The sequence below is a fragment of the Planococcus citri genome, chromosome 4 (assembly GCF_950023065.1).
Source record: "Planococcus citri chromosome 4, ihPlaCitr1.1, whole genome shotgun sequence".
Lineage (NCBI taxonomy): Eukaryota > Metazoa > Arthropoda > Insecta > Hemiptera > Pseudococcidae > Planococcus > Planococcus citri.
Window position 1 is genome coordinate 39,507,670 of NC_088680.1, and position 22,631 is coordinate 39,530,300.

The 22,631-nt window shown below is 34.3% G+C and overlaps 1 protein-coding gene across 4 annotated transcripts in view; it reads left to right on the forward strand.

Annotated features, from left to right (window-relative positions):
* Sp1 overlaps positions 1–19,900 on the forward strand; it is a 105,508-nt gene extending 85,608 nt beyond the window's left edge. For all 4 annotated transcript variants that reach the window (XM_065360890.1, XM_065360891.1, XM_065360892.1 and 1 more), the window contains exons 2-3: positions 1,813–1,884; positions 17,784–19,900. In XM_065360890.1, the coding sequence (XP_065216962.1) occupies positions 1,813–1,884; positions 17,784–19,109 (1,398 nt within the window). In that variant the 3' untranslated portion in view covers positions 19,110–19,900. The remainder of the gene's footprint in view (positions 1–1,812; positions 1,885–17,783) is intronic.
* The last annotated feature ends 2,731 nt before the right edge of the window (positions 19,901–22,631 follow it).

Genomic DNA, 22,631 nt, shown 5'->3' on the forward strand with positions numbered 1-22,631 from the left:
ATTAGCTCTCAATTCTCATGATCTTTATACATATGATTTTTACAAGCATTACTTTCAGCAAAGGTCTATACCTATTTAGCTTGGGGGGGGGGGGAATAGGTAAATACGTATCATAAAGTGGAAACCACGAGTACCTAATTGTAGCCCAGCCGTTTTTTTCACCAACTACATATAATTGATTCGAGTTCTTCAAAATTGAATATTTTGATGTTACATTTTTTTTAGCAGGTACCTACAATTTTCATACTTAATTGGTAGGTAGTGAAGAATAATTGGACCAATTTTTCGAAAAATTAAAATACTTATTTATTTTTGACTCTTAGGTATAATTTATGTAGAAAAAAATTTTTTTTTGATCTATTTCAACGACATCCTTGTATTTTTAAATGTCAGAATCGAGAGAAAATAGACTTTATGCAGGTGCATTAGTTCAATTTTGTTTCAGTTTTCCAATGTGGGTATAGGTAGGTATTTATGAAAAATAGTTTTAAGTACAAGCAAAGCAACTTGTTGCCCATTTTTGGATCTAACCAACCTTCTCATCTCATTTTGTGAACAATAAAAATTCAAAATGAAAATTACAAATTATAAATTTTGAATACATAATTAATTAGGTACTTTATGCTGTATTTAGCATGTATGTACTTTTTCTTGTCGTAGGTACCCAACTGATCTGAAAAATTAGACTTGTAGTTCATAAATATATGCAGGAAACCAGTTTATAAATTTTTCCAAGACCATCGAACTGAAGGTCCTTTTGAAATTCAGACAGCACGTGTCTGTTCCAAAGACAAAAAAAACTCGTGAAATAAACTTTTAGGTCTTTTTTTACTCCTCAATTGTTAGTTGTTACTCAAGAAGAGCAATCCGCACAGACAACCTTCGCTCCTAAGTGTATCTCAGAATTTAGAAAAAATTCATCACCATTTTGAATAGTTAATCTGATTTTCTGATGAGACAATCATTGAAAAGTAGCTCTATATAGAACAACAAAACCCCACATTGAGAAAACCCTTTTTAAAAAAAAAATGAAATTTATAAAGGACGCCATTTTCTCTATCCGGTTTGCGCATCACGAAAAAAGGGGTACCACACATCACAATAAATAGGCTTACGATAGTCTATAATAAAATGTAAAATATACATGCAAACCTCCACCATATTTTTATCGAACGAACGGTACCTTGCCTATACAAAATAAAGCTAGATATGTAACAGGGCAGCGATAAAAAGGGCACAATGTACAAGACGCGGTCGCGTTTTGAATAACGGCATCAAACATAATACCTCGCGATGTCGATAGGAAGAGGAAGTTTCCCACATGACGAGATTATCAACGATATAACCATATAACCAGCTGAAGGGAATAAATAGCAGACGATGATTCGCGAATAAAAGGCACCTAATATTTCGTTGTAGGTTGTATACATATTATGTTTTGATAAATGGAACTTAATAGTCGTTGTCGTCGTAGTCATCGTTATCGTCATCGTCCAGCATATTATTATTAATAAAACTATACAGGGCATACATTGTATAGAACCATTTACCATTTGTAATCGCGTAGATAGATATCTTGTATATTATTAGGTATGGATACAGTCGCCATTGATGCGACTATGTTCACTGTTTATAGTATGTGTTCGCCTTCCAAAGTATACTTAGGTATTCTTCGACCAATTAAACCATATACATTTAAGGCAGAATGAAAATTATTAGTTCAACACACCTTAACGGTGAAACAGTAGCATGTAGTCATTCAAACAGAAACACCTCCATCGAACCGTTCATTAATTTATGGTAATTTTACAGGTTCCAGATTTACAAAACTCGCTAAGCGGTAAATCTTGCAATGATGGATGGCCCGCCGAACAGGAAATCATGGTAAGAAATTTTCTTTCATTTCGTACCAAACTTTCCAATTTCTTTAAATGGTCTCACAGTCACTGCAGAATAGCTTTGGGCTATTTCGATGATTCATTTTTAAAAATTCGTCTCAGAGAATGGGAAAGGGAAATATTAAAAAATTACATCAGGATGGATACGTTCGTTCGATGTTTGTAGCTTTGGGTTTGCTCGGGTTGAATTATTTTTTTAATTAATATTCATCTCTCGGATAGATACATTGATGAATCATTTTCTCAGTATTACCTTCCTCGGTGATTTTATTCATCTGGTAGGTATATATTTTATCAATTATGTTCTAAGAAGTCATCTCAATACTACGAATGTACCTAACCCATTCATCGAAAAATCAAATTACATCGTGTATTCTCGAGCATAGAGGTATCTTATCTACAGAGAAACACAAACGTTAATGAGCCATTTAAAACATTAATTTGTGCTGGAGTAAATTAGGCGCGAAATTCTCTCGCACATCCGTCGTCGTCGTGGTCGTATCCTTCGTCAAATTAATATCACGAACCCCTTCATTCTGGTGCGAACACGAGGTGTCTATGTTTATGGTTAAAGGGTTGCTTCATCGCGATTAATAAGTTAAAGTTTTAGGAATAGATTTCATTTTTTGACTCTCGTCATATTTGTACCCGACGATGACAGAAATATCGTTTGATGTAGCCGGCTGTTACGAGTATTTGAAAAAACCGCCAATTGCAATTGGTACCAATGACACGGTTATTTATTACGTCATTAAATCATCAACTACTTACTATATTAATTTTTAGCGTTCTCGTTTTCTCACTGTAGCTCGGTGCAGCTACCCATTTACCAAACTTCGAACCTTTTTCTTTAAAACCATTGCAACCGGTTCAATCAGCTTTGAGGTACCGTTATTTTATGAATTTGGTAATCAGCTCCGTATCTTAGAAGTAGGTATATATTCTACGTGCACTAGTTATACCTATAAAAATTCCAATACGTATTCTACGGTAATTATCGAACTGTAGATAATGAAAATTCGAGCAATTTTACAAACCGGTTTGAAATATTAATTTTGCCATTTGTTCGATCTCCATTAATTCACATCATTGGTAGATATTATTTTGATATTGATAAAAAACATCGATTAAATTTTTACTGTCACGTATGCATTTTGGTATCTGCAGTCGATAGATAGATTTTGCAAAATTGCCATCAAACTACCCCTTAGATAATTTAAAACGTCGATGTAATATACATATATTTTTTTTTAAAGTTAATTTATCCACTCGTATTGAATCGTATAGGTAATGAGTAATAACCTATAATCAGTGGTATTAAAAAACGTAGGTACCCAACTTGTATATACCTATAATATATCGTATATAAGATGATGTAAAATTACACGTAGTAGATAACAGTAGGTAACCTGCTTTAGGTAATGTCGCCATTCCAAAAATAATACTCCTACATGATCAATTTTTTTTTATTCACCGGAATAAATATGTCCCCACACAAAATACTAGTTTTCCCCGACCTAATAAATAATCCACCTTTACCAACATTATGTTGTTATAAACCGAAAAAAAACTGAATAATTTTTTGAGATAGTTTAGACGCATTTTTTGATGTGCCTGAGGTGCTCGTGATACAAATACAGACAGGAACTCGTTTTTTTTTTTTTTCTGTACGTAGAAGTAACATATTCATGGTCATTCTTGTGGTTACGCGAGATGTACCATAAATGTTATCCAATTGAGGTAATTTTCAACGTCGGCTCAGTTACAGGGATGTAAAATAAAGCCTTCGAGAAATGATCACTGATTCAGTGACGTAGGTGAAGTGAAATAGGTACCTACCTACATGGTACTTGATACACAAGTACTGCAGGCTTACGGGTTGAATTTGTTATTTTTGAATTAATTAGGTTTTTTATATCGTAGAAGATGTTAAGCTTGATAAATTTGGTTCCAGGGGGCAAATTTCGAGTAGGAAAAGTCTTAAATTTATTGGAGGGAGAGGATCAGGATCATTAGTTTTTATCAAATTACATGAAATCAGTGGAAAATGACGAAAAGTTCTATGAAATGTCGATAATAAGACAATACAATTATGGATTATTAGCATAGCTATTTTAAGATCAGAACCCAGATTAATTTTAATTCAAAAACATACAGAAGATTAAATATTGGAGTAATTTTATTTACCTATCATTCGAATCATTTTTTTTTTTTTTTTAGTGTGAGTCTGGTAAAAGTATCTAATAATTTTTTATTAATATTTTTTCTGGCGGAATTGACAATTACATAAAAAATTGCAAATAGATTCAAGGAATTTTTGATAACATTTTTTAATGTCGTAGTTACATTTTTACCAATATTAATTCATCTTGTAAGTAATGACATGAAGAATAATGAAAAAAAAATTGTTCATTTATGAAAAAATTCAACTGAAAAGGGCTCAAGATGTATCTATAAATAATCTAGATAGTTATGTAGTTACCTTAATTTAACAAGACCATCAAGTGATATTTTGAACCTTGCTTTTTTTTTTTGAAGGTCGGAAAATGCATTTAAAATGGTTTTCTAATTTTTGGAACCCCTGAATTGAAGAAGCACTGAAGCAGCTTTGAGAAAAATATATTTTTGATGATCTTGTTAGGTTACAATTGGCTATCATACGTCTCTTCAATCAGATTTTTTTCACAAATACTTTTTTGGTACCTAATGAAAAACATTTTTTTTTGTTTTTTTTTTGCATAGGTACAATTTTTTTTGACATCAAAACCTAAAATTTGATTCCAGCTCTGATTATACCCAAACAACTTTTGGTGTGTTGCGATGAGGTGATCCACTGACCCTGAAAAATTGAGGAAACGAAGAAAAGAAAATTTTTGAAAATTTCAAACTCAAAGAATGTAAAGAGCAAAACTGTCTTCATTTTTATTATTTTTTAAATTTAAAAATTATTTTTGCATTTGAAGAATAATGTTACGGAACGGTTTATATTGTTAAGATCTTAATATTTCAAAATTTCGTTAAAATATTCAAAAATTGAGGTCCTATGTTATTTGGTTTTACAAAAAAAAAGAGGCATCAAGTATTTAGCTTTTAATCGATACCTAGACCTACTTATGTAACTCCCCCCTCTCCCACCCAAAAAATGGGCACCTGATATTTTATTGGAAAAAATTTTAAAAATTAGAGATCATCTATTTAATGAAATGAAAATCTGCCAATAATTTGTCAAAGTTTTAAATAATTCAGGAAAACTTTCAAAATTAAAAAAAAAACAACAGAAAAACGTTAAAAAACTAAAAAAGTGAAGACTAAAAGAAATATAAAATTACAAAAAATATTCTCCAACTCAATTTGATATTGTGACATTTTGCCAAAATTAAGAAAAAATGAAGAAAAAAAACTTGAAAAAAGGAACCAGAACATACTTGAAATTCTTATTGTATTTTCCTCATTATTTTCAATTTATACTGAACGAAAAATCGCCGTAATCATTTCTTGTTGCTGAAATTATTGTTGGTATCCCTGAATAAAAACATGAAAAATTACCACAACTAGCAACACTAAAAAAAAATTTCAATTTGACTCTGTCATTCAAGTTGCTTTTGTCAATTTTTGACTAAGATGAGGAGCTCAATTTGGGTGTCAAAATGAGCAAATTTAGGCATAAATCGAAAAGTTGGGAGGGCAAAAGGGCTAATGGCCCTAGTTCGAATTTCTCAGAGGGTTTGAAATGAACTGTGGAATGTTGATTACGAGCAATTGAGGCCACTAGATGTTTGTTCAAACATTTTTAAATTTTAAATTAATTTTAAAAAAATAAATAAAATAGGTATTATGAATATAGGTAAATCTATTATGTAATTCTGAACTTCGAGCTAGCCTACTTCAATATGGATGTATTTTTTAGGCAGCAGTTTCCCAAGATGAGCCATTTATCGCGAGGAATTCAACAAAGACTTGAAAACCTCGCAGCAATTTACATTTGAGAGTTCATTTTCAAGTTTCAGAGTTAAAAATTACCCTAGTTTTTTTAAAAAAATACTGCAGGACTTTGAAAGTTGGACTTTTTTTCCTATGGACAGTTTGCAACTTGAGCTGTCCAGCTTCAAAATTACTTTCAGTAGATAATTCTGCCTCAAATTTTCTCATTCAAGTGATACAAATCTTAACTCCTTATCCTTTCATTGGAAGATCTGATCTCTCATTATTTCCACTTTTCACCTAAAAATTTCCCAATCTCTTTACATAAACTCATCCATATCGATACACCAATAAATATCAGGACCAGAATAAATCACAAATACCGAGGTGTAAATAATGTACCCATATTCGACCATACGTGCACATATACAAAGACACATAAGGTCGTTTCATTAATTACTGCAACCAACGAACAAACTCTGGCATATCGTCACGATATAATTACACCAACGTCCGACAGTTTTTTTCACCATTTACCGCGTGAATTACACCAAGTCCAATTTTTCTTCTCAACACAACGTCAATTATCAATTCGTCAAAATCATGCCACAAAACCCCTCCATTGCAGATTCTACATACGTTGGTAGGTAATTCAATACACCCGAAGAGGTCATGCATCGTGTAGCTTTGCCAACATCAACATAGGCTAATCTCAAAAGCTCCCAATGCAGGTGTTGACCCGTAAAAAAAATACTTTAATGCTGTTGCACTTACTACATAGTTACTTTAACTCTGAGACTTTTTCTTCTCTGCATTGCGAATTCCTCGCGGGAATTTGGTGGTCGTTTGGTCACCGGTTCATCTAACACAAACGACCATTAAATTTGATAAAAGCTAATTCATTAAAAAAATTTTCCGCCAGTGAAGTAATCGGAATCACTGCGTATTATTTTAAAATATGCTAATTAAATTCTTTTTCTGACACTTAATAATTAATAAAACAGCCATAAAATGTTAATTACATAACGTTGCACGGTTCGTAATAAGCGGTACTTTACGAACCAACTACATAATGAGACATTTGCATGCTTCGTATGTAAAAAGAATAAAATAAACCTATGAAAAATCCTCGCATGTCATGTAGCTATAATTCAAAAAAAAAAAAAAAAAATGCACTCCATTCCACGTACATATATACTTTCATTCTTCCGTGACTTTTAGAATGGCGTTTTCCTCCCATAGAATTAATTATTTTAATAGTGAATCAACCTACTTAAAATATTATTTTACCTTATACGCGGAGCCATTTTTTGGACGCTAAGGCGATTTTCATTCGCATATTTGAACAGGAAATATTTTTCCTAAATTTGTAATTCAAGATGTTTAATTTTTCGTGTTCTTTTTCACCTTTTTATTTCACTCTTTGAGATATTTATTCTCGTTTTAAAAGTGATTAATTGCGTTTTTCTTCAGAAAAGCGTAACGAGTCGAAAGAATTGCCTATGTTTTCGCCTTGAAAAAACGACAGCTCGAGCTGGATGTAGGTAAATGATGCAGTTTAGGGCTACGTGAATTCAACGCATCTACCCTACAATAAGTCACACTTTCACCTCAAAGGTTCACTCTCCTTCTCCTACCGTATGCTCATAAAAATCCACATCGGTCATCCGAACCCATACTATAGACGAATATGCGACTAACGCAGCCACATCTATTCGTACGACAACCGCGTGGTGTGTAATTTTTATTTTATTACGGGCGCTAGTCGAGGGGTCATATTTCAACTGCACATGGCCGAAACAAGAGCACCACATCAGCGTTGAAAAATTACGAAGCAAAAACATGAATAATAAATTACTTTTTTCTTCAAATTTATTAGTTCGTTTTAAGTAACGTTGCTGCGGATTAAATGAATCATTTTAAAACGTGTTAAAATAAACCAAGGGGTGAGTAAAGGCAGGGTGAAAAAATACACAAGATGACACGTTTGTAGGTCATATAACGACGTGTATTTTTTTCTTCGCTCGAAATTGTTGGAATTCCTAGAATGATTAACCTAACCATGCGTGGTTCGAATTACATACTCTCGAGTGAGATATTTTTTCGACATTTTGAATAGGAATTTGTATAGCATAATTTTTACGTCGAATTAAAAAAAATAAATCATTAACAGTGTACGATTGGTCGTTCGTGTAATTATTAACAATAATATGCGAATTAACCTTGAACAAGTGTTTTATAACATAGAAAATTTTTAATGAATCATAAACATCTATGTGCCGGCCTGATTAATGACTGTCGGCGCGCATATTAACCACTTTAAACGGCTCAATTAATCGTAGGAGTTTTGCTACGATGATTCTACATTATATTATAAAGTAGAGGAAAAAAATTACTATATAAAAAATGGCTAAATGGTGAAAGAATTGAGCCACTTGTGCGATAATGAAAATTGATTGGTTTGATCTTGATTTTTTGGCGGCTCGTTTGATTAATTTAGGTGATAAATGGGATCAACGTTTTGGGATGAAAAATTCATTTTTTTGAAAAATCTTCGATTTTAGTATCGTAGTATTCGAAATTTTGTTTTACTGATTGATTGAATTCTGGATTAATATTTTTGTAGAAAGTGTTTGAAAATATCAGTCGAGTGTCTTTCTCTTTAAATTTTAATTCGACCTTTCAATTCATATTTTGGTTAGAGTGGATTGCCAAAAAAAAGTCGACAGATTCGACCATATTCACCCGAGACCTTTATTTTGAGATGAAAATTACCAACAAAAATTTTTAGCTGCTGAAGTACCCCATTTTCGTCAAAATCCAAGACAACTTTCAGGGCCTCCCCTGAGAGGTTGAAATTTGCAAATCACTTATTTTTGGATAAATTCGCGTTTTGAAAATTTTATCTGGGCAAATATTTTGCATCAATGATATCAAAATGTCGAAAGATATGATTCCTGAAACTTATAAAAAAATATGTTGGAAGGCAGTGGTGCCAATTTTTTCATAATTTTTGCCAACTTTCGAAAAAATAGCCAAAAACTTCTGAATTTTTTTTGGCAAAAATGATCAAAAAATTGGCATCACTCCTTAATGTCGAAAGATATCATTCCTGAAACTGAGAAAATATTTTGGAAGGCAGTGGTGCCAATTTTTTCATCATTTTTGCCAACTTCGAAAAAATAGCCAAAAACTACTGCATTTTTTTTTGGCAAAAATGACCAAAAAATTGGCACCACTGCGTGTTCCAAAATATTTCCTCAGTTTCAGGAATGATATCTTTTAATGTTTTGACATGAATATATTTTAATTCGAAATATTTATCAGAAAAAATTTTCAAAACACGAATTCATCCAAAAATAAGCAATTTGCAAATTCTCAACCCCCCTCAGTGGAACAGATTGTGTAGCGATAGGAGCGGAAAAAACCACAATTTTTTCGAAAATGCATACTCTTTGGAGGTCCAAATCTGCCCTCCAGGGGCACCTCCGGAGCTAAAATTTTCATGAGTAACTTTCAACTCAAAATAAAGGTCTCTGCTGAATTTGGTCAAAATCCGCAGACTTTTTTTTTTTGGTGATCCACACTAACGCAGGTATCTAGTTGGTAGGGTAGGGTTAACTTATCTTGGAGCGATAATAATTTTACATGAAGACATTAACTCGTTTACCACTTCCTTCTTTCATAGAACAGCTTCATTCAGCAATTATTGCATTCCCTATGTATTCGAATAGGTATACCTACCATACATTACATCTGTTCTTCGACAACAAAGGAATATCAGGTTAACATATGTCATATCTGATGCGTGTAAATTTCGCTAAAATTATTAGCCAAATGTCTAACAATAAACCTTCAAAAACACCATTTCGTTCTTGTTATAAAAATAGACAACTATATTAACTAAAAGAAGTGTGTAGTAAACACCTACGTCTCGATAATCGTACTTTGTGGTCAGTATAAGTAGCTATTTATATTTTCAATTGCTATTGACGATTTTTTGAAGCGTCTCTCTATTCTCATTGGACATGGAAAAACCGCATATAGTGAAAAAATTTCTCAGAAAATAAAAAACCCGAAGAGACGAGTGTACGAGTATTTTTGGGTTTTACGTGGCCTATAGAGGTAATTGGGCAAGTTCGTGGAATTTGAATGAACGTGTGACGTATTAACTGATGAAATTTCATAAAAATGAAAAAGGTGTATTGCATCAATCATCCCCTTCCTCAGGGCCTTAACTAAGGGACCTAACAAAATTTAAAAATAAAAAAGCATGATTTTTGGCGGTTTTCCCAAACACTTAACGGTTTTTTGGAGGGGGAGGGGTTCAAAATTTCATATACAAATTTTCTACCTTTTTAATGTGATTGAACTTCTCAAGATTTTTTCGGGATAGAGGTGAGGTATCAAGAAGCCATTTATATACCATTTAAATTTTTTTGTTTTTCCGAATTGTTCAATTTTTCCAACATATTTATTTGTGAAAAATGCAATTTAATTCTTTCAAAATCATGCAACTCTAAAAAGCGAGGAGAATACCTAGATACGATTATTCTTCCCAATGGAACTAAAGGCGTAACATTTTTGAGATATTTTTGTGATTTTTCATTTTTTTAAAAAATGAATTTTTGAAAAGTTAAAAAATTGGGAAGCCAGAGGGGATACATCTACGAGTAAAATAAAAAAATCAACGTCTGATTTTGGAAAATAAGCTACATTGAAAACAGCAAGACTTTTTTTTATGAAAATCAGGACAAGATCACGACATCAGGACGCTTGGACAAAAATCAGAACAAGAGCAGTAGTTACTTCCAGAATTAGCAAAACTGTTAGACATCTTTAATTTTCTTCAAAAAGAAAAAAAAAAAAAAAAACTCAATTAGATCAGTAGCAAAGGTTTTCATGCGTTCTAAAATGGCCCAAAATCACTGCCAATTGATCTGCGAGTAAAACGTTTGAAATGGGATTTCCATGAACCAAATATTTTTCTTTAAATTGGGCATACATACCTACTCAATTTTATCATGTTCTTTTTGATGTTTTCGTAAAAAATTAACAACAATCTGAATTTTTAGAAAATTCTCTAAAAATCGAATAAATCGAATACCTGATACGTACCTACCTAATGGAATTCGTTTCTTGAAATATATTTCTTGGTGTATTTCTAGATGCTGGGTCAAATTTTCTCTATTTTGTGGGAAAATTTTTCGCCTTTTGGGATGCTTCCTAAATCTACTTTAATTTTACACATTCATTTTCCCACAATTTTTTTTTTCAAAGGGAACAGAACTCCACATTTATTTAGCCGAGCTTATCACAAAACTAAAGTTGGATGGAAAAACGCCATCTTATGAACCTAAATTGTTGAGAGAGTCCAAAAGCAGTTTTCTCTCATTTCAAATTAATATTTTTTCCTAAAACGTGGAATTAAAAAAATGTGAGATACTTATGTAATGAGAACCAAGAAAAAATAATGTCTTGGATGTTTACTTTGAGTTGAAAACCTCCCAGAAAAATTTTGAGCTCCCTAGTCATTAAGAGAGCTGAGCGAGGGGGTCCTCAAAGTAGATTTATTTGCGAGAAAAACGCATTTTTTGCGTTTTTTGGGTAGAAACCCCTCGGCCACCCCCTCAAAAGTTGTGATTTGAGTTTCTAAACATTCCAGACACATTGCATTCAAAATTCAATACCATTTTTAGCCCTCTACCAAGCACTTGAAGATTGGTGGATCGTGGAAATTACAATTTTTTTATCAACAATTTTCTACAATTCACACATGAAATTCTTTTTGCAAAAAACTAGCGCCGGATTCGTGTTATTCAGCAGATTAAAACAACCCTGGTGACCACAATTTTCAATTTTTTTACTTGATTTTTCCAACACCTTCTAAAATGAATAGAAAAATATAAATTTTGAAAATTTGATCGAAATGATCGTGAACATCTCATATTAAAAAAATTCAACCAAATGACATTCTCTTTCAAACTATCCTAAACACCTAAATTTTTCTCACCTTGACCTCGTTGCACGTACCACTATATCGTATGCGAATGTCACTATCGACACGTTTAAAAATAATTTTCCGAATTCGCCAGCAGCCTGAATTGGCGAATCATGTTTTTTGGTGCACATTGTACGGAAATGCTGGGACCTTGCATGTAATCAAATGCAAGATTGAAACTTACGATAACGCGTTTCTAGCCGGAAATTAATATTAGATTACATCGCTCTGGCTGTGTTGGAAAAGCAACGATTCTCTTAATTTTTGGCCCAGCTGTTATACTTAGGTACAGCATATACCAGTGTAGTATGTACTATATGTAGGTACCTACTTAAAATATATGTACCTACAGGTACTTATGTAGGTAATACATATCTTGCAATAAAAATTTAACGTGTTGAAAAACTTTCAATTCGATTGTGTTCGCGTTTTTTTTTTACGAGGGCGTTGAGAAAAACCTTGTCGTGGAAATTGGATTGAAGAAATCTGGATGAGAAATTCAGATATTATCTAAAATATACTTACCTATTTATGATTTATGAAATTGTACCGCAATTTTTTCTTTTGCCTATCTAGCTATCTCATTCAGAATCTGGAATTTGCTCCCAAAATTAAAGAGTCATGGTACTTGAACAGGGTCAAATCGAAAGAAAAGTCATTGGGAGGCGAAAAAACTTCTAATTAAAATGAAATCTCCCATTTCCCCCCATTTAATGAACATTTTTTTCCAATTATCTAGACCAAAAGTACACCACATTAAAAAAATTTAAACAGCCATAGAGGGGTAAGAGGGTAGGTGGAGGTATTCATCTTACATCCATTTACTCTTTTTACAAATTATCTTACCTCAAAATAACATCTCAAATCAGCCAAATTTTCAGAAGAAAAAAGAACTAAAAAATCCATACCTTGCCGATTTTTTTACAGTTTAAGGCACTTTGATTCCTAAACTCCCAACAGTCTGTCTGCGTAGGTTTGCACTAGATATTTTCTCTGTATGTCTCTTCATCTTTCATCACATCCGCCTCAAAGTCTGGTGGAAATTACTGCTCTCGAGACGATTAACGACATAGGTACGTCTAAATCTATAGGTACCTACGTAAAGGTATAGTTTTTACCAGCAGACGCAGCCGTCCACGCGGATAACTAGTTTTCGTCGAAATGCATCGTTGTTTGGTAATTTAGAGCCCACCAATAATGAAATTACATGGCGCCTGGACTTTTTACGATTTTAAAGTTCGGTCCAAAGGTAATTTAAAGTAGTCGCTTAAAAAAACTACGCTAAGCGCCGTTAAAGGAGCCCGCCGACTTTACGCTTTTCTTTGTCATGTTACCTACATAATATGAATGATGTGTCGGCAACTGGTTCTTAATGCGGATGATTTTTTTCTTTTTTTTACTTTTCATCTCTCTATGAATAGGTATAGATATTTGCGGAGAATTTTTACTACTCGAGGTATGGAGGATGGCGGTGTGTTCGAAAGATGTGCGAACTTTATGAATCTATTAGGTAGGTTTGAAGTTTCGTATATTATGTCTGTGCAATGTGCATATCTACGTAATATAGAGACAGCGAGATAGACCAAGATGGTACAAATTATGTTTTGTTGACGTTTTTTACGACATATGCGGGGCTCGATGAGTTGGCAAAGGTGGTAAACCTCTTTAACCATCAAAATAGGTGTACCATAGACTCTTCAAGTATCTATTCAAACTCAACCTACAGACTTAGAGATCATAGTAGATAGCTGAGTTACCTAATTTCATTTAGGTACTTTCTTCCATACAAATTCTCAATTCAAAACCCCTATCACGTCTGCCAATTTGCTTTCTAATTATACCTACCTACCCTCAAATCTAGCCTAAATGTCCAAACTGAATACAGAGTGCTCTAAATAGTATAAGACCCCGATGGAAGAAAAAAAATTAAATCCCGACGATTTTGTGTTTCGGGAAAGAGCAACCGATTTTAAACGTTATTGTAAATTAGTTCCCATGTCACGACCGTATGAAGAGCGATTTCGACCAATCATCTTGTCGGTTAATCGCCTTCGGCAAGGTCTTTGGTTTTTTCTCTCCGACGGGGCTACCTCTTCTCTTCTTCTCTTTTAACGTCCGTTCGAATTGCTTTCCATTTATTCTTGGTAAAAGGTTCATTTCGGTGCGGGATGAAAAAAAGAAAAAAACAAAAGATTCAACCCGCCTTGTTGGTAATAACTTGAAAGACGACTGTCAGTTTTTATTGGTTAAAATATTAATTAGTAATTAAAAATTGATCGGTGTGTTAACGCGGTGAAGTTGCATGGTTTATGTAAGGGTCATTTCCTTTTCGTCATCATCGTAAAACATTGATGCTCTTGCTTGATGTTACGAGTGATTTTCAGTAGTTGCTAAACTAACAATGATTACTGAATTTTTTTTTCAAGTTTCAATGCGTAGACGAAAATTAATTGTGATTTTTTTTTCAATTTGATTTTTGGAACTTTAAATTTTTTCCTAGAAGATGGATGAGAAATAGAGAAGCTCCAACATATGGCTAAAAAAATCTAAAAATGTTGCCATTTGATTCGAGATTATTTTTCGATAAGTAATTTCTTGTGGAGCTCCATCAAATCAAGAAAAAAAATGGATGAAATCTCGACTCACCTCAACTACATTCTCGGAAATACTTCAATACCCCCCCCCCATAACAAAACTCATACATTCTTAGTTATATGTGAAACTATTGGGGTGAATATCGTCAATTATATCCCACAATGTGCTTTAATTTCCCAATAATGAAACCAATAAACCAAAAACATGAAAAAGAAACATTTACCTAAACTCTTGTTACTCTTTTAAACGTCGACTCGTTTGAAAAAAAACCACACGAATCGCACAAAATAAACTCGTACTTTTGTATACTATAGATCTACACACCGACGTCCCCACAAAAATAGTGCACTTTTCCGGTATACTTATCCGCACACTGTACGGTTATAGTGTATTTTCAAAGTCATTTTGTACACCCATTAAAAAAGATAGATTTGTCTACAAAGGAGTAAGAGTTAAAATCCACGCCTTTTTCCACTTTGAAAAAGCTGATCAAACCGAAGTGAAACTGTTGATTTATGACTCGAGAGGCTCCCATATGCCTTCGATAGAACGATACGCGCGATTAAGAGGTGAGGCGGTAGAGAGACGTACGATGCTTGGTAGACGTCGTAATGTGTACGTTTTCGCTACTAGAAAATCGACCTAAGATTTTCGAGAGCTTTTTAGGCTATGTTGTAGCTGAGATAGAGTCGAGAATATTGTCGAAAGTTGTGTGTTTGATTGGCAAGGCGTTGAATTCGGTGAACTGACTTGAAAACATTTTCGCTAAAAAAAAAGTTGAGGCTTTTGAAAAATAAGAATATTTTTTGGAAAAATTGAGGTACCAAAAAAATTGTTGAAAATAAAATTGGAATGAAAAAAATACGCTCATTCAATCGATGAAATTATACCTACATAATTTTATGTATAAGGAACGAAAGTCGGATTTTTTCCTGGAAAGATCAGAAGGGGCGTGGAAAGGTCCAAACTCTTGAAAAAAGTACTTCGAGGGCTCCCTAGAAGTCGCTGGAGGCTCCAAAACAACTTGAAATCCACCTGCAATCGACTTCGTAGCGTATTGAAATTAGTTTGCAGAATGAATTTCGGCTTTCCAACTCCATTTGATAAAATTTTGGGGGAATTTCGAGTTTCAAAAATCTGCTGGAGGCTCCAGAACTGCTCAAAACGGGTTGAAACAGTTTCCAATCAATTTGGCAGGTCGAAAATAGGGTATATTCCAAATTTCAGCTTTCTAGGTCACTTTGGTAAAATTTTGATTTTTCCCTTCATTTTTGGTCAAAATTTGATTTTCAAAAATTCACGTAAAATCGAAAAAGTCTCTTTAGCACTTGAAATTTTCACAGTTGATAAATTTTTACCTGCTCTTTCGATCTACCTTTGTACGGTTTAATAAATTTCGTGCAAGTCCTATAGTCCGGCATATGACAATAGGAGTATATGCATCCCCCCTCCCCACTGATCCTTCGGGACAACTTTTTTCTTAAAGGGGACATCCTAAGGAACATTTTAAAGCAAACTTGCCCAAAGAAAAGTTGGCCTTACTTACAAAATGGCGGCCATTTTGATTGACAGGTCAGCCGAAATCGCAGATTTTGCGTTTCAACATAGGACTTGCACGAAATTTTTCAAACCTTACAAAAGTAGATCGAAAGATCATGCAAAAATTTATCATTTGTCAAAATTTCAAGTGCTAAAGTGCTTTTTTCGATTTTTGGTGAATTTTTGAAAATCCAATTTAGGCCAAAAATGAGGGAAAAAATCAAAATTTTACAAAATTGACCAAGAAAGCTGAAATTTGGGATATACCCTATTTTCGACATGCCAAATTGATTGGAAACGTTTCAACCCGTTTTGAGCAGTTCTGGAGCCTCCAGAAGATTTTTGAAACTCGAAATTCCCACAAAATTCCATGAAATTAGAGTTGTAAAGCTGAAATTTATTCTAAAAACTAAATTCAATACGTTACGAAGTACTGCAGGTAAATTTAAATTCGTTTTGGAGCCTCCAGTGACTTTTTGAAAATTCCTGAAGCCTCCAGAAGATTTTTGAAACTTTAAATTTTCACAAAATTTCATCAAATGGAGATGGAAAGCTGAAATTTACTCTACACTCCAATTTTAACCCCTCTAAAGACGACTTCAGGTGGGTTCAAGTCATTTTAGAGCCTCCAGCAACTTTTTTGAAAATTACTGGAGCCTCCAGTAGATTTTTGAAACTTGGAAATTCCCGCAACATTAATTTATCAAATGGACTTGGCAAGCTGAAATTTATTTCGTAGACTACATGGTGGTTTCAAATGGTTTTGAAGCTTCCAGCTACTTGTAGAAAATTTCAATTTTCCAAAAAAACGCCATACAATCTTTCAAAAAGTCGCTGGAGGCTCTAAACCGACTTGAAATTCACTAGTAATCAACTTCGTAGCGTATTGAAATTAGTTTGCTGAAGGAATTTCGACTCTCCATCTCAGTTTGATGAAATTTTGGGGAAATTTCAAGTTTCAAAATTGGAACTTAGAACGCAAAATCTGCGATTTCGGCTGATCTGCTAATCACAATGGCCGCCATTTTGCAAGTAGAGTCATTTTTTTAGGAAAAGAGCTATAAATGTTCCTTAGGGCTCTCCCTTTAAGAAAAAAGTTGTCCCGAAGGATCAACGGATGGAGGGGGGGATTGCAAGGCCCCCGACTATTCCTATTGAAAAAATATAAAAATTTGATGAAGTTGAGGTGGAAAGCTGCAATTTTTTTACGTCCAATTTTTTGATCCCTTAAATGAATTGGTGATGATTTCGCGCCTTTTCGGAGCTTCCAGCTAATTTTTAGATTTTGAAGTTCAGACAAAAATTGTCCTAAAAATGGCCAAAATAGAATTCAGCATCTTTTCAACTGAGAATAACCCAAAACTGTGTTGGAGGCTCCAACAATACTTGAAAGCATCACCAAGTGATTTGAGAGGTCAAAAATGAGGTACAAATCAAACAAAAACTCTTTAAATTTTTTTCATGGAAATTGGAGCTTTTGAATAACATTTTCAAAAACTCCAAAATTTTTTTAATGCAATTACGTTCTGCAGGTTAGAGGTCTCTTTTGTGTGTGGGAGGGGGTGGGGGGATAAGGAAGAGTGGTGGCAAGAAATTTGCCCCAAGTGTCAATTTTTTTACCTACTGTTTTTACCTTTTTCATTCGCCCCTTGAACTATTAGTTTAATTTAAAACTTTAGCGATAGTCTATATTGTCATGGATACATGTATAGACCTACCTACTTATTCAGCAAAAAACATTATTACTATGGATTAATTGACTTTATTAAAATTGAAAAATTTTCTTCATCTAATTCTGAAATTTTGTTTCTTTATGTTTGCTTGTATAGGAACATCCCGGCTTACGAGGCACACCACTGGCAATGTTGGCTGCTCAATGTAACAAGCTATCAAACAAATCGCCTCCACCATTGGCCGATGCAGCAGTCGGTAAAGGATTTCACCCTTGGAAGAAAAGTCCTCAAGGCAACAACGGTGGCATGATGGATGACGCCAACACCTCTCCGCTGTCCAGCAGTAGCCAGCGAGTATCATCGGCCAACGCAACCAGCATGTCAAACGTGAGCTACTCCAGTCGTCCTGTGATGAACGCAACCTGCGCCACGACACCAGTCTACAGCTCCGCTAGCGATTTTTATTTTTCCGGCGCTGCAACGCCGACAACGGCAGATAACAACAGCGTCCATGGCCAGTCCGGCTTCCTAGGTAAAATGGAAAGCACCGGTACCCACCATTCTCTGACTCCAGTCTATGGCAGGCATCCTTACGAGTCATGGCCTTTCAACACGATGACTGGTGCTACTCATCATACCACAATCAAGAGTGATCCGGTTAACCCAACTGGTTGGTGGGATGTTCACAGTGCCGCAGCTACCGGAAGCTGGTTAGATATGAGTGGGGGTATGCATGCTCAAATGGCAGCAGCCAATTACGCCGCTTCTTCCGATTACTCGCTGAGTCACACTTTGGCCGCCACCAATCCGGCCCATCATCTTCTATCATCCGGCCAGCACCTGCTGCAGGATACGTATAAGACGATGATCCCAGGCGCTCAGAGCTCATTCAGTTTGAGTCATCATCCGGTCGCATCTACCCCTCCAGTATCGACGCCTTCGGCTACACAAGTGCCATCACCTCGTTCTCAACGACGTTACACAGGTCGCGCCACCTGCGATTGCCCCAATTGCCAAGAAGCCGAACGATTAGGTCCGGCTGGCGTGCATTTACGTAAGAAAAACATACACAGTTGTCACATACCTGGTTGTGGTAAAGTGTATGGCAAAACTTCGCATTTGAAAGCCCACCTCAGATGGCATACAGGCGAAAGACCATTCGTCTGCAATTGGCTATTCTGTGGTAAACGTTTCACCCGATCCGATGAGCTGCAAAGACACCTACGAACGCATACTGGCGAGAAGAGATTCGCGTGCCCGATTTGCAACAAGCGATTCATGAGATCTGACCATCTGGCCAAGCACGTGAAAACGCACAACGGAAACAGCAGCAAGAAAGGAAGCTCGGAGTCATGTTCCGATTCTGAAGAAAATAGTCAGTCCGAGTTAGGTGGCAATGTCAATTCGCCCGCTTCGATGGATCCGACGCCGCCACCACATCTTGAGATCGACGTTAAACCGCAACCTCCGGGCATCGTTTGAGCCAGGTGGGGTCCGACGCTGTTGTATCCAAATCACTAATGATATCGCCAGCCGCGTCTGACCCCCGAATTCCTGTGCCATTGCTCTGCGGGGATTACTGTTTATCTGTGATCTTATATAATCATTTTATTATTATTTTTTCTTTTTCTTTTTTTTTGTAATAATGTAAAAAAAAAGTATTTTCTTCTTTGTTGTTTTTAAACTAATCGTTAATTTTTCTCTTTTTTCCCCCTCCTTGTGTACCTCCTTCTATACCTATTGATTGATTGATTCGATTGTTCAAATATGTATTTTTTTTGTTGTTCTTCAATGTGCTTTGCTTTTTTAAATTATACCTAATTCCCCCCCTCCCCCCAATTTTTTCTTCATTTTATACAAACTTTTGAAAATAGTTCTTCCATCGATTAAGGTGTACTTTTCGAATGAACTATTTTTTTTTCGCACCTTGAAATTTTTTTCTTTGTTTTTTTTTCTCGCCCCAATATTTTAAAGCTCGATATTATGGTCTTTTTTTAAAATGTACTTATGTATGTATGTACCTACGATTGTTGTTCAACAAATTTAACGAAGTTTTTAATCCATTCGTGTAGTACCATTCGTGTTTATGTTTAGTTACGTTGTATCAAAATCATTGTAAATAATGTAAATTCATGGAAAAAATTAATTTAAATTTTTAAATTATTATTTTTTTTTTAATAATTTATAAATTACCAAATTATTTTGTTTATTATTAGCAAATTACGTGTAAAATACTCGTATTTAACGTACAAAATACAATTATAAAAAAATTATCCGTATTTCTTTCATTTTCATATTTTTATTAAAATTATTAAAGTGAAAAAATGAGTCATTTTTGGAAACTTGAGAGACAAGAAATAATGTTTTGACGATTATTTTAAAATCTTGAACTAAAATAACACCAACTCCTTCAAATTAATATTCAACTCTGATAAATGATATGTAGATACCTACCTGATCGAATCAATCGAATTCCAGAGTAGGTAATATAATTATGTATCTACTTAATCCAAAAAATGGGAGAAATTTGTATTTGAGAATTAGAATTTTGGACTTTGGCTATCAATAATTATGTTCGAATGTTCGTAGGATGTTTTCATAACATGAGATTGTTTCTGGTGAAAATTTAACCAGTTTTTAAGATTTTGAGGCCTAAACACTCGAAATATGGAAAGATATTACTTCCTTTTTGTTTCCTGAGAAGCTAAGGAAGTGAAAAATCTCATCAGTTTGATATGGAGAGGAACAAGTGGTTTTAAAAATGTATTTACATATAGACTTCGAAACAATTGAATACTTATACGCATTATATCTAGGAAAAATCGCAGGAGAAAATGTTGGATGATTTGAGCTAAATTTAGTGGACTTTCATTTTGAGTTTAGCCACCCAAAAAAAAAGTTTCATCTCTGGAGGTGTCCCTGGAGAGTAGATATGGGTCCTTAAAGACAGGAAATTTTCTAAAGAAATCGTGTTTTTTTATTTTAGCCCCTACCCATTTACTCAACCTGTTTTAGGAAAAATTTAATAGTCCAGTTTCAAACTATGATAGGTATTTAAGATTTTGCATCGACCGTGGCAATTACCATTAAAATCCAAGCTCAATTAGGTATAGTGTTCTATTGAGAGGTTGAAAATTTGCCAATCACTTATTTTGGGGTAACTAAATTCGTGTTTTGATTTTTTCTCTCAAATATCTCTCAAACTGGGGAAATAAGTACCTACTTATTTTGAAATAATGTGCCAATTTCAAAAAATTTAAAATTACAAGAAAAATATTGCCAACAACCCAACAAATTTTTTGGTTTTTTTGAAATTAGCAATACCTAATGACCAATAAAAAATTAGAAGCATTGTATTCCAAAGTATTCTACGAGTTTCAGAGATAATATCTTTCGATGCTTAATTGGAACAATTAATGCGAAATAATTGAAAAGAAAATATTTTCAAGACACAAATTTACCCCTTAAAATAAGCTATTGGCAAATTTTCAACCACTTGGAAGAACCTTAAATGAGGTCTTTGATTTTCATGGCAATGGCTAATCGACGCAGAATCTCCAACACTACTTGATATACAAGATTTTGAAACCGGGCCCTTTTTCCAAAATGGATTTGATAGACAAGAAAAGAAAAAACTACGATTTTTTAGCGAACGCCTCCTCTTTGAGAATCCATAAATATCTTACCGCCGAGAGTATCTCGAAGCTAAACAATTTTCGGAGTGACTTTCAACTTGAAATAAAGATCTCCACTAGATCAAACTCCTCGGACAATTTTTTTTCGTGATCCATCCTATTATCAGCATACTTAGAAATTAATCTTTGGGGCTTAAAAAAACAAAAAATTCACGAACTGCATCCACGTATTTTAAATGACGAGGAGACCTTTTGACTATGAAATCTTCAATTGGAACGAAACTTGCATTGGTTTAAAGAGGACCTTGATGAACTTATCTCCTGATTTTAAGCACTTAAAGTTGATCTTTTGATTGGTGGAAAGTTTTTGAAGGGCATCTGCTCGACTGATAAGATTATTGGATGGATTCGGGATTCCAGATGTGAATTCAACGGTTCAAATTTTGGCTTATGTAGGAGGTTTAATACCTAAGTACCTGATTTACTGATGTAATTTTTTTACATACCTACACTCAGTGCTGTTTTCAAGGGGAGGGGATGGGGTGAAAATCCACCAGGATCCCACTTTTTTTGAAAAAAATTGTTGATGGTAAAAAGTGGTAATTTTCCAAGCATTTTTGAACTCTTGTTTCACTGGAACAGATGCCGATTACATAACTTAAGTACCTACCTATACGTATATCTATGTAGCTTGTTCTAAAATTTCAAAAAGAAAAAACTTCAAAATCCTTCAGAATATAGCGTCCTTCCTTCACTTGGGCACTTATCACTTCATTTTTTTAATCTTTTATGAGAGGACTAAGGGCTTTTTTCTTCTTCTCAAGTCTACTTCTCAACCAAATTTCAGTCTCTGAAGTCCCTACATAGTTACTTGCATTCTGATTCTGCCCCCCCCCCGACACTTAATTTTACCCCCTCCCATTGCCCGAAAAAATTAGATGAAAATTTGTTCTATTTGGATCTAATTATCCCCCTCCCCTTCAAAATAAAATCCTGGCACCGGCACGATACCTACCTATTACATACCTACTTTTAGAAAAATTTTAAAAAATCACCACCACGCCTTTTGGAGGGAATTTTAAATTCAGGAGGAATCAAAAATCGCGCTGGAGGCTCCAGAAGAACTGTAAATGCTGAACTCTAGTTTGAGAGTGTTGATATTAGTTTCAGGACTACCTACGTTTCATTTTTCCCACTAAATAAATAGGTAAGTAGGTAGGTATTTGAACTTATATCATTTTCTAAACAAAGTCCTGAATCTTCAAAAATTTTGCAAAAATCGAAAAATCCGTTTTGGCAGCTGAAATATTAGTTATGAGGATTGGGAATTCTAGACCATGTCTTACCAAAAATTATGGTCCAGTTCAGA